The following is a 13,146-nucleotide window of genomic DNA, read 5'->3' as shown; positions in this document are numbered from 1 at the left end:
TCAGTAGAGCAGAGGATGGTGTCAGTAGAGCAGAGGATGGTGTCAGTAGGGCAGAGGATGGTGTCAGTAGAGCAGAGGACGGTGTCAGTAGAGCAGAGGACGGTGTCGGTAGAGCAGAGGATGGTGTCACAAGGGCAGAGGATGGTGTCGGTAAAGCAGAGGACGGTGTCGGTAGGGCAGAGGACGGTGTCAGTAGAGCAGAGGACGGTGTCAGTAGAGCAGAGGAGGTGTCGGTAGGGCAGAGGACGGTGTCAGTAGAGCAGAGGACGGTGTCAGTAGAGCAGAGGACGGTGTCAGTGGAGCAGAGGACGGTGTCAGTAGAGCAGAGGATGGTGTCAGTAGGGCAGAGGACGGTGTCAGTAGAGCAGAGGACGGTGTCAGTAGAGCAGAGGACGGTGTCAGTAGGGCAGAGGACGGTGTTGGTAGGGCAGAGGACGGTGTCGGTAGAGCAGAGGACGGTGTCAGTAGGGCAGAGGATGGTGTCAGTAGAGCAGAGGATGGTGTCAGTAGGGCAGAGGATGGTGTCAGTAGAGCAGAGGACGGTGTCGGTAGAGCAGAGGACGGTGTCAGTAGGGCAGAGGACAGTGTCAGTAGGGCAGAGGACGGTGTCGGTAGAGCAGAGGACGGTGTCAGTAGGGCAGAGGACGGTGTCAGTGGAGCAGAGGACGGTGTCAGTAGGGCAGTGGACGGTGTCAGTAGGGCAGAGGACGGTGTCAGTGGAGCAGAGGACGGTGTCAGTAGGGCAGTGGACGGTGTCAGTAGGGCAGAGGACGGTGTCGGTAGGGCAGAGGACGGTGTCAGTAAAGCAGAGGACAGTGTCAGTAGGGCAGAGGACGGTGTCAGTGGAGCAGTAGACGGTGTCAGTAGAGCAGGGGGCGGTGTCAGTGAGGCAGAGGACGGTGTCAGTGGAGCAGAGGACGGTGTCAGTAGGGCAGAGGTTGGTGTCAGTAGAGCAGAGGATGGTGTCAGTAGAGCAGAGGATGGTGTCAGTAGAGCAGAGGATGGTGTCAGTAGAGCAGAGGATGGTGTCAGTAGGGCAGAGGATGGTGTCAGTAGAGCAGAGGATGGTGTCAGTAGGGCAGAGGACGGTGACGGTAGGGCAGAGGACGGTGTCGGTAGAGCAGAGGATGGTGTCAGTAGAGCAGAGGATGGTGTCAGTAGAGCAGAGGATGGTGTCAGTAGAGCAGAGGATGGTGTCAGTAGGGCAGAGGACGGTGTCAGTAGGGCAAAGGACGGTGTCAGTAGAGCAGAGGATGGTGTCGGTAGAGCAGAGGAGGTGTCGGTAGAGCAGAGGACGGTGTCAGTAGGGCAGAGGACGGTGTCAGTAGAGCAGAGGACGGTGTCAGTAGAGCAGAGGACGGTGTCAGTAGAGCAGAGGACGGTGTCAGTAGGGCAGAGGACGGTGTCAGTAGGGCAGTGGACGGTGTCAGTAGAGCAGAGGAGGTGTCGGTAGGGCAGAGGACAGTGTCAGTAGGGCAAAGGACGGTGTCAGTAGGGCAGAGGACGGTGTCAGTAGAGCAGAGGATGGTGTCAGTAGAGCAGAGGATGGTGTCAGTAGAGCAGTGGACGGTGTCAGTAGAGCAGAGGATGGTGTCAGTAGAGCAGAGGACGGTGTCAGTAGGGCAGAGGATGGTGTCAGTAGAGCAGAGGATGGTGTCAGTAGGGCAGAGGATGGTGTCAGTAGAGCAGAGGACGGTGTCGGTAGAGCAGAGGACGGTGTCAGTAGGGCAGAGGACAGTGTCAGTAGGGCAGAGGACGGTGTCGGTAGAGCAGAGGACGGTGTCAGTAGGGCAGAGGACGGTGTCAGTGGAGCAGAGGACGGTGTCAGTAGGGCAGTGGACGGTGTCAGTAGGGCAGAGGACGGTGTCAGTGGAGCAGAGGACGGTGTCAGTAGGGCAGTGGACGGTGTCAGTAGGGCAGAGGACGGTGTCGGTAGGGCAGAGGACGGTGTCAGTAAAGCAGAGGACAGTGTCAGTAGGGCAGAGGACGGTGTCAGTGGAGCAGTAGACGGTGTCAGTAGAGCAGGGGGCGGTGTCAGTGAGGCAGAGGACGGTGTCAGTGGAGCAGAGGACGGTGTCAGTAGGGCAGAGGTTGGTGTCAGTAGAGCAGAGGATGGTGTCAGTAGAGCAGAGGATGGTGTCAGTAGAGCAGAGGATGGTGTCAGTAGAGCAGAGGATGGTGTCAGTAGGGCAGAGGATGGTGTCAGTAGAGCAGAGGATGGTGTCAGTAGGGCAGAGGACGGTGACGGTAGGGCAGAGGACGGTGTCGGTAGAGCAGAGGATGGTGTCAGTAGAGCAGAGGATGGTGTCAGTAGAGCAGAGGATGGTGTCAGTAGAGCAGAGGATGGTGTCAGTAGGGCAGAGGACGGTGTCAGTAGGGCAAAGGACGGTGTCAGTAGAGCAGAGGATGGTGTCGGTAGAGCAGAGGAGGTGTCGGTAGAGCAGAGGACGGTGTCAGTAGGGCAGAGGACGGTGTCAGTAGAGCAGAGGACGGTGTCAGTAGAGCAGAGGACGGTGTCAGTAGAGCAGAGGACGGTGTCAGTAGGGCAGAGGACGGTGTCAGTAGGGCAGTGGACGGTGTCAGTAGAGCAGAGGAGGTGTCGGTAGGGCAGAGGACAGTGTCAGTAGGGCAAAGGACGGTGTCAGTAGGGCAGAGGACGGTGTCAGTAGAGCAGAGGATGGTGTCAGTAGAGCAGAGGATGGTGTCAGTAGAGCAGTGGACGGTGTCAGTAGAGCAGAGGATGGTGTCAGTAGAGCAGAGGACGGTGTCAGTAGAGCAGAGGATGGTGTCAGTAGGGCAGAGGACGGTGTCAGTAGGGCAAAGGACGGTGTCAGTAGAGCAGAGGACGGTGTCAGTAGAGCAGAGGATGGTGTCAGTAGGGCAGAGGATGGTGTCAGTAGGGCAGAGGACGGTGTCAGTAGGGCAAAGGACGGTGTCAGTAGAGCAGAGGACGGTGTCAGTAGAGCAGTGGACGGTGTCAGTAGAGCAGAGGATGGTGTCAGTAGGGCAGAGGACGGTGTCGGTAGAGCAGAGGACGGTGTCAGTAGGGCAGAGGATGGTGTCAGTAGGGCAGAGGACGGTGTCGGTAGAGCAGAGGACGGTGTCAGTAGGGCAGAGGATGGTGTCAGTAGGGCAGAGGACGGTGTCGGTAGGGCAGAGGACGGTGTCAGTAGGGCAGAGGATGGTGTCAGTAGGGCAGAGGACGGTGTGAGTAGGGCAGTGGAAAAGGTTTCGGCTATCAAACAATTAAAGAGACCCCGATACTCACCGGAAGGATAGACAATGGCAGAAAAAGTTGTAAGACATTTATAGGCAACATACATACCCGATATCTTGTATGGTTTTCTTTTTAATGTTGTTTTATGTAACTACTTTGTAATTAAATTATATATTTTTTACTATTCCTGTCTGTGTTGCCTATAAAGTCTGACCATTGGTTGCTTTCCTTAAGCAATTTTGTCTTTATCACATGAATAGAGCCATGACAGGTCCTCTTTATACATGTATAAAGCCATGACGTGATTTTTTTTTTTGGGGGGGGGGAGGGGCAGCATTTCATTCTTGGTCCCAGGCAGCACAATGTCTTGGGCCGGCACTGCCCCTGGGCATTCACCCGGCCCTAGGCTCCTGCCTAGCTTGCCTTGTGGGAAATCCAGCTCTGGCTTGCGTTCTCCAGTTATACGTATTTCTACCGTTCCTCTCTTTGTTTACTAAGAGAAGCTTATCTGCCATCCGGTAGAGGTGCTGATGTCCTTGTCCCCACCTCATTCCCCGACCCACCGTCCCCTCCCCCGGGAGACCGCCGCAAAGTACACAACTAGGAGCTTATCAGAGAAGGAAGGAGGAAGGTGTGCAATGTACGATCCTTCACTACTCACCTCTCCCCCGGAAACACCAACCTCTGTAGGTCACACACTATTATTATTATACATTTGTATAGCTCTGACATATACCGCAGTGCAGAGAGGCCCGGAGCAAAAAACCCACAGCATAGGCGCAGGGCCGGCCATGACGGGGTTAAAGGAAAGCCCTGCCATGGTCAGTGGGAGGGGTTGCAGTGAAGGAGAGCGGTGGGAGGGGAGGTTATAAATCACCCTCCCACGCTTCCCGGGCTAAGCAGCACGAGGGGCGAAGTTTGCTGCTGGGGACTCTGTGCTCTGCCAGAAACGTCCGGGGAGAGGTAGGCCGCGACCGGGGACTTTATTTGCGGGCGGGACATAGGCGCTGCTGGGGATCCATTGCTCTGCCAGTAGATACCAGGGAGAGGCAGGCCGCGACCGGGGACTCTATTTTCCGGCGATCGGCGGGTGTTAGGGGCGCTGCTGGGGCCTGTTGTTCTGCCAGAGACTTCCGTTAGAGGCAGGCCGCTACCGGGGGCTATATTTTCGGGCGATCGGCTCCAGGGACAGGCTCTGCTGGTGTGCTGGCTCTGCCTAAAAAAAAAAAAAAAAAAAAAAAAACGAGCGCTGCTAGGCCGCAGCCGGGGGCTCAATTTTTACCCAGCTGCCTGCTACTATGTCTGGGGTTGAGGCTATGCTCGCCCAGCTTAGGGAGGAGACAGATCGCCGCGGTGAGGGGTGGCTCCAGTCCATGCTGGGGCCGCTCCTGCCACAGGGGGATGCCAGGTCGGTTTCACCCGTCCGGGGGGGGGGAGGGGGGCACCTCAGAAACACATGGGCCTCGGCCTGCGGAGCGGGGCAATGTGACTAGATCACCGGGCCGGGGGGGGGGGGGGGGGACACCCCGCGTTCACGGGTGTCCCGGCCCCCTGTGCGTTATTCACCCGGACCATCCACCCGGTCCCATAGGAGGGAGGGCAGCCCCATCCGGGCCCCCTCGGGCCCCCCAGCGAAACGTGCAGCGGCGGGGGGGCGCCAGGAGAAGACCATTGAGCGGCAGCGTGGGGCAGGGAGGGGGCGGCCAGGGGGCTCTTCTGCGGCGGCCAGGTCCGCTCGGCGAGACGATCGGAGGGATGCGGGCTCCAACCCCGGTTTTGCACCGGAGGGCCGAGAGCCTCAGCAACGCACATCGGTCCCTGCGGTGGCTAGCTCCCCAGCATCCGCGGCTAGCCACCTCCAATCCAGCCCCGTGGTGAGGGAGCGTGGGGGAGGGGAAGACGGCAGAATGTACGAGGCACCAAGGAAAGCAACGAGGAAGTCGGTTCACGGGTCCAGGGTGCGCAGCGAGAGCGAGTCCAGCTCTGGGCCCACGGCTCCCAGGCCCGAGTCGCCTGGTGGGCTTTCATCGGGTGAGGAGGGTCACCCTGGAGATCGATCGGAAGGGGAGCTGTCGGAGGAGGAAGTCGTGCCCAGGACGGAGGTCGCAGCGCGGGAGCCAAGCCGGACGGCTGATGGGATTGCTTCCAGACAGCCCGGTGAGTCGTTTTTGGCTTTGTCTTCTAATGTACAGAATGTGGGGGTGTCAGTGGGGGGACGGGGGGGTCCCCGTAGGCGTTTAGGGGTGCCCGCAGGGGCGAGTAGTGGGGGTTCGGGTGCCTTGGGGGAACAGTCGGGAGAGGATGGGGGTTTGCATCGGTTTTTGGTGGGTTTAGAAGCATTGGTGAGCCAGCTGAAGGGGGGGAGCAGCCCCGCCGTTAGCCCCGCGGCAGCATGGGGTCCGGCGGGGGGGTCCGGGGTCACGTCACCTGCAGTGGCGGTCGCCGTGTCGGGGCCAGTGGTGCCTGTGGACAAGGGGCAAGAGGTAGGGGCGGTGGCAGCGGGTAATGGGGTGCCGCCTGCGGATAAAGGAGATGCGGGGGTCGATTCCGCAAAGAAGAGGGATTTGGTCCGGTTGGCGGACGCAGCTAAAGGGGAGGTGTATACCTGTTATGAGGCACCGCTGGGTTCACATTTGAAGCCAGAGGTGCGGGAAAAGATTTGGAAGAGCGAATATGTAGAGATATTTGCGTTGTTACCGCTGGAAAAGTTTAACCTTGATAGGGTTAAGCCGGAGGAGTCCAAAAAAGAGGACGAGGAGAAGAGGAGGTATAGGCTTATACCTAGAACTTTTGCGAACTGGTCGCAGGCATACTCGATCATGGCGAGCGTGATCGGCGAGAAAAACCCCGAACACTGTTCGGCGCTTTTTAGTTACCAGGAGGCGATTAGCGAGGCCTACCGGTGCTACGGGGGCACTGGGTGGCTCCGGTATGATGAGCAGTTCCGGCAACGCCGGGCTATCAGGCCGGATATTAGGTGGGACACTAAAGACATCGGCCTTTGGATGCGGCTTATGTCGGCCCCACGGACGTCCACGCCGTTTTTTCAGGGGGGGGCCGGTGGAACCTCTTCCCCAGGACAGTCGGCCGGAAAGAAAAAGGGGGTCTGCTGGCAGTTCAACGAAGGAAACTGCAAGTTCGGAGGGTCTTGCCGGTTCAAGCACGAGTGCTCCGGCTGTGGTGGCAATCACCCCTCTTCCCGGTGTTTTAAACACGGCAAGGGCCGTTCCGGAGATGCTTCAAGTAAGAGGGAGGACTCCGGTGATGGTGGAAAGGATGCGACCGTTTCTCGGTAGATATCCTGACAGGGCGGCCGCCCTGTTGTTGGAAAGGGGATTCTCCGTGGGTTTCAGCATTCCGTGCAAGTTGGCGGTGGTCCCCCCGGTGGCTAAGAATTTGCGTTCCGCGTTACAACATCCGGAGGTGGTTTCGGAGAAACTGCTGAAGGAAGTGGCGTTGGGCAGGATGGGGGGCCCATTTGTTTCGCCTCCCTTGGACGATTTGGTGGTTTCACCTTTGGGGGTGGTGCCTAAGAAGGAGCCGAACAAATTCCGGCTCATTCATCATTTGTCGTTTCCAAGGGGGGGGTCGGTTAACGACGCTATCAGCATGGAGGAGTGTACGGTGAGCTACACCTCCTTTGACGCTGCGGTGGGCTGGGTTAGGCGGTATGGCCGGGGGGCCTTGATGGCCAAGTCGGACATTGAGGCGGCGTTTCGGCTCCTGCCGGTCCACCCGGATAGTTTTCGGCTTTTGGGTTGCCATTGGGGTGGGGAGTTCTACGTAGACAAGTGCCTACCGATGGGCTGCTCCATTTCCTGCGCGCTGTTTGAACGGTTTAGTTCTTTCCTGGAGTGGGTGGTTCGGGATGTGGCTGGAGTGAGCTCCGTGATCCACTATCTGGACGACTTTCTCTGCGTTGGACCGGCGGGGTCACGGATTTGCGCAGTGTTGTTGGCCACGCTGGAACACATTGCGGAGCGTTTTGGGGTGCCGCTGGCGCCCGAGAAAACGGAGGGTCCGAGATCGGTCATCCAATTTTTGGGCATTGTAATTGATTCAGAGGTGATGGAGTGTAGGTTGCCACTGGACAAGCTGGAAGGCCTCAAGGCTGAGATACAGGAGATGGTTGGTTTGCGGAAAGTGCAACTCCGAGCGCTACAGTCGCTCCTGGGGAAGCTAAACTTTGCGTGCCGCATTCTCCCCATGGGGAGGGTTTTTTGCAGGCGCCTTTCGGCGGCCACAGCGGGGGTCAGGTCACCCAGGCACTATGTGCGCCTGGGGAGAGAACATAGGGAGGATTTGTTGGTGTGGCACTCCTTTTTGGAATCCTTCAATGGCAGGGCATTGTGGATGTCCGGTCCGGTTAGTAACTTTGACATGGAGTTGTTCACGGATGCAGCCGGAGGCGCAGGTTTTGGGGCATACTTTCAGGGGCAATGGAGTGCGGGCCCTTGGCCTCAGGCCTGGTTGGAGGCGGGGTTCACAAAGAACTTGGTGCTGTTGGAATTGTTTCCGGTGGTGCTGGCAGTAGAGTTGTGGGGGGCGGCCTTCCGGGACCGGAAGGTGCGGTTCCATGGGGACAATCTGGGGGTGGTCCAGGTGATCAACAAAGTTACGGCGTCCTCTCCTCCAGTTATTCGGCTATTACGGCACCTTGTGCTGCGCTGTTTGCAGATGAACATATTTGTGTATGCGGTGCATTTACCGGGGGTGGAGAATGTAGTGGCTGACGCTCTGTCTCGCTTTCAGTGGGACCGGTTTCGGGAGCTGGTGCCGGAGGCAGAGGAGCAAGGGGTACCCTGTCCGGAGTGGCTTTGGAGGATTCCGTTGGAATCGTCTCCAGTTGGATCAAAAAGTCGGTAAGTGTGACCACTTGGAGGGCTTATGAGAAGGTTTGGGCAGAATGGCAGGCTCTGGTCAGGGAGGCCGAGGTGGACCCGGCCGGTCCTGAGGTCAAGGGATTGGTGATTTATTTCTTGGCCAGGAACATGGAGGCCGGGGTGTCTCAGTCCATGTTGGACAAAAAATTGGCCGGCTTGGCTTTTCTGTTTAAGTGGCAAGGGTGTCCGGACTTTACGAAGGACTTTTGTGTCCGGCAGGCCCTTAAAGGTTACAGGAAACAGGGGCGTCGGGCGGATTCCCGGCGCCCAGTGTCGTTTGAAATATTGAAGGGTATTATGGGAAAGTTGGGGACAGTTTGTTCATCCCAGTTTGAGGTGTTATTGTTCAGGGTGGCGTTCGCGTTGGCGTTTTTTTGGAGCTTTTCGAATAGGGGAATTGGTTAGCCCCTCGAAGACGGTACAGGGTGGCATGTTGGCCGGTGATGTGGCATGGACGCGAGAAGGGGTGAAAATGTTACTACGTCGGTCCAAGACGGACCAGAAAGGGAAGGGAAAAGTGGTGCGAGTTTTCCCTATTGAGGGGTCGGAATTATGCCCTGTTAGGGTGGTGCAGGAATTTTTGGACGTACGGCCGGAGTTGGGCGGGTCTTTTTTGCTGCATGAGGATGGTACGGCGTTGTCGCGGTATCAATTCGTGACGGTGTTTAGACGGTGCCTGGGGGCTTTGGGCCTTGTGGCTCAGGAGTTCTCGGCGCATTCTTTTCGGATTGGGGCTGCGACGGAAGCGGCCCGTTGTGGCTTGGATGAGGAATTGGTGAAGAAGATTGGCAGATGGGAGTCCAGGAGGTTTCGACTATATGTTAGGCCCCAGCTCCTGGTAGAACTAGGGGTGAGTGGGGGTGCAGGTTAACATACGTCCCAAGAAGGTTAAGGGGCCACTTCCAATGTTGGTGGGAGTGGAACGGGGGTTTTTTGGTTAAGGGAACATGTTGGGGTCGGGGATGGGGTTCGTCTCCCGATGGGACTTATTTGTGATGGTTTTCTTACTTGCTGTCTTTCAGGTGCGGGACAAGGGCTGGTCTGGATAATGGGCCACTCCTTCGTTCATAGGGGGGCGGCAAGAGCAGATAGGCGACCGGACGGTCGACAGCTGGGGATCCCAAGACAGGAAGCGATGGTGCGGTGGTTGGGGTTCCCGGGGATGTTGTGGAGCAGGGTGGTGCCGGAAGTGCACAAGTTTGCACGGTTGGATCGCCCGCCGGATGTTTTATTGATACATGCGGGGGGCAACGACCTTGGGATTCGTACTATGTTGGATGTCGCACGCGACATCAAATTCGATTTTCTGCGAATTCGCATGTCCTACCCGGATACGGTAGTGATATGGTCCGACATTGTGGGCAGGTCAACATGGCGGATGGCCAGATCGTGGGAAGGCGTGAACAGGGCCAGGAGGAAGATCAATCGGGACGTGGCTAAGTTTGTGATCAGGAATGGGGGCTTGGTGGTTAGACACCCTGAGCTGGAGGTGGATATGTGGAGGTATCAGCTGAAAGATGGAGTACATTTGACCGACGTGGGGATTGACATGTGGGTGTTGGGCCTGCAAGACGGGATCCAGCGAGCGTTGAGGGTGTGGAGGGGCGCCCAAAGGTAAGGAGTTACCTTTGGGTGCTGGTGGCGGGTGTTTTGGACTTTGCAGGAGAAGAAAGTACCCTAAAGTGGATGCCATTACCCAGAGGTGGTATGGGTTCTGAAGGGGCTGGTAGTCCAGTCTACCAAGGTGTAGCTGGGAAGGGGTTAATAGGGGCACTGCGGTCAGGTAAGGTCGTCTCTGAGTCAGGTTTTCGGCTTGAGGCCTAAGACCAGTTTTAGGTATCGCAGTGCTCATAAAAGTTTTAGCATGGTTAAAATGGTTTAATGTGCCTGCAAAGTCCAGCACCAGTAGTGTTAATATTGTGTTTCAGGTTTACTTATGTTTATGTGTGGAAATGTTATTTAATGTGCTTTAATATTTAAAAAAGGTTATTTAAAAATAAATGGAGGCTGCTACGGCCAGTTTTTACTCCAAAGATTACAGTGGTGGTCTCAGTTATTTATTTAAGGTAAAAGTTGAGTAAAATGTGGGTCTTAGCAGATAAGGGTGATGTATTTATACCATAGTCAAGAGAGGCCCGGAGCAAAAAACCCACAGCATAGGCGCAGGGCCGGCCATGACGGGGTTAAAGGAAAGCCCTGCCATGGTCAGTGGGAGGGGTTGCAGTGAAGGAGAGCGGTGGGAGGGGAGGTTATAAATCACCCTCCCACGCTTCCCGGGCTAAGCAGCACGAGGGGCGAAGTTTCCCACCCACCCTCCCTTTTTTGCTGGTTGGTTGTAGGGGGCGATTGGTTTACGGGGGTAAAAATGGGGATGTGATATGGTGTTTGTGGTCTGGGGTGCTTTCCTGTTTTTTCTTTTTTCTGTCTCTCCACACAGGTGCGAAGTTATGATGTCGTGGCGGCGGCGGGTGTTTTGGACTTTGCAGGAGAAGAAAGTACCCTAAAGTGGATGCCATTACCCAGAGGTGGTATGGGTTCTGAAGGGGCTGGTAGTCCAGTCTACCAAGGTGTAGCTGGGAAGGGGTTAATAGGGGCACTGCGGTCAGGTAAGGTCGTCTCTGAGTCAGGTTTTCGGCTTGAGGCCTAAGACCAGTTTTAGGTATCGCAGTGCTCATAAAAGTTTTAGCATGGTTAAAATGGTTTAATGTGCCTGCAAAGTCCAGCACCAGTAGTGTTAATATTGTGTTTCAGGTTTACTTATGTTTATGTGTGGAAATGTTATTTAATGTGCTTTAATATTTAAAAAAGGTTATTTAAAAATAAATGGAGGCTGCTACGGCCAGTTTTTACTCCAAAGATTACAGTGGTGGTCTCAGTTATTTATTTAAGGTAAAAGTTGAGTAAAATGTGGGTCTTAGCAGATAAGGGTGATGTATTTATACCATAGTCATGTACAGAGAACACTGAGCCAGACACATCAGTCTCTACCAGAGGAGCTTACACTCTAATGTCCCCTCCCCACAGTCACATCAGTCTCTGTACCAGAGGAGCTTACACTCTAATGTCTCCTCCCCCCACAGTCACATCAGTCTCTGTACCAGAGGAGCTTACACTCTAATGTCCCCACCCCCCTCCCACAGTCACATCAGTCTCTGTACCAGAGGAGCTTACACTATAATGTCCCCTCCCCCCACAGTCACATCAGTCTCTGTACCAGAGGAGCTTACACTCTAAGTCCCCTCCCCCACACAGTCACATCAGTCTCTGTACAGAGGAGCTTACACTCTAATGTCCCCTCCCCCCCACAGTCACATCAGTCTCTGTACAGAGGAGCTTACACTCTAATGTCCCCTCCCCCCACAGTCACATCAGTCTCTGTACCAGAGGAGCTTACACTCTATTTGTCCCTTCCCCCACAGTCACACACTACTATTATTATTATACATCTATATAGCTCTGACATATACCGCAGTGCTGTACAGAGAACACTGAGCCAGTCACATTAGTCTCTACCAGAGGAGCTTACACTCTTAGGCTCCATTCACACCTAGGCGTAGGGCGTACAGGCGTTTTTACAGGCGATTTTTACCGACGTTTTTGTCGCGCGTATATGCGCGTTTGCGCGCGTTTTCGCACAGTGGCGTTCGACGTTTTTGTACTTTGTCTTTTTCCATATTAGCCAATAAGAAAAATGATCATCCCTGACATCACTTGTTGCTCTCCTAGGAATTTTGTATTCCTCTTCCTGGGATTTCAGCAACACAGGCGTCAAAACGCTTGTACAAGCGCGTGTTTACGCGCTAAGGCTCCATTCACACCTAAGGCTCCAGTCTCTACCAGAGGAGCTTACACTCTAATGTCCCCTCCCCACAGTCACATTAGTCTCTGTACAGAGGAGCTTACACTCTAATGTCCCCCCCCCCCCCCCCACAGTCAAATCAGTCTCTGTACCAGAGGAGCTTACACTCTAATGTCCCCTCCGCCACAGTCACACACTATTATTATTATACCTTTATATAGCTCTGACATATACCGTAGTGCTGTACAGAGAACACTGAGCCAATCACATCAGTCCCTGCCCCAGAAGAGCTGAAGAATAGTAGAATAGTATACAACGTAGGTATAGATTGTCTCTGTACACACTATGACCATGAAGGATGCCAGGAATAACTTACCATGCCTGCTGCACTTGGTTATTGGGCCACCTGAGGCGGCACTGGTAGCCCTCGATGTTCTCCTTCTTAGTGAAGGCCACCAGCCTGTTGTAGACCAGGTATGGGATCATGATGATGATGGAAAGGATCCAGGTGGCAGCGATCACCTTGTAGGCGTGGGAGCGGGTCTGCCATACACGGGACTGCAGGGGGTTGCAGATGGCACTGTAGCGTTCAATGGCGATGGCCACGAGGTTGAAAGTGGACACACTGACAGAGATACCTGTACAGAGAGGAAACAAGGGAACTGCTCAGCACTTGAACTGATAGGTAGTTTCACAAACACACGGCCAGTCCTCAGCCAACAATGTATGATTTGGGGCCTGCGTTGATTGGCCTTTGTTTGCATCAGAACTGTTTCTACCACCGTACAAGCCAATGAGAAATGTACGCTGGCTTGAAGCAGCTTGATGCAGGTCATAGATGGTCAACTGCAAAATCGAAATAGGCAAACTGTGCAAACTGCAGGCCATAGGAGGTCAACTGCAGGTCAGAAGGAGGTCAACTGTAGATCGAAAGGAGGTCATAGGAGGTCAACTGTAGGTCATAGGAGGTCAACTGTAGGTCATAGGAGGTCAACTGTAGGTCATAGGAGGTAAACTACTGATTATAGCAGGTAAAGTGCAAGCCATGGAAGGCCATCTGCTGGTCAGAAGGAGGTCAACTGCAGATCGGAAGGGGGCTAACTGCAGGTCATAGGGGTGTCAGTTACATATCACAGCAGTTCGACTACTGGTCATAGTAGGTGAAGTGCAGGCCAGACAGAGGTGGACTGCAGGTCATAGGAGGTCAACTGCACATCGAAATAGGCCACCTGCAGGCCATAGGAGGT

General features: G+C 55.1%; 1 protein-coding gene across 1 annotated transcript in view; it reads right to left on the bottom strand.

Annotated features, from left to right (window-relative positions):
- The window catches only part of LOC120928810 (cholecystokinin receptor-like), a 140,524-nt gene that overhangs the window by 27,714 nt on the left and 99,664 nt on the right, over positions 1-13,146 (bottom strand). The window contains exon 3 of the mRNA XM_040339821.1: positions 12,276-12,537. Coding sequence (XP_040195755.1) covers positions 12,276-12,537 — 262 coding nt within the window. The remainder of the gene's footprint in view (positions 1-12,275; positions 12,538-13,146) is intronic.

The sequence above is a fragment of the Rana temporaria genome, chromosome 2 (assembly GCF_905171775.1).
Source record: "Rana temporaria chromosome 2, aRanTem1.1, whole genome shotgun sequence".
Lineage (NCBI taxonomy): Eukaryota > Metazoa > Chordata > Amphibia > Anura > Ranidae > Rana > Rana temporaria.
The sequence above is the reverse complement of the archived record's forward strand: the minus strand, read 5'-3'. Positions and strand labels throughout refer to the sequence as shown.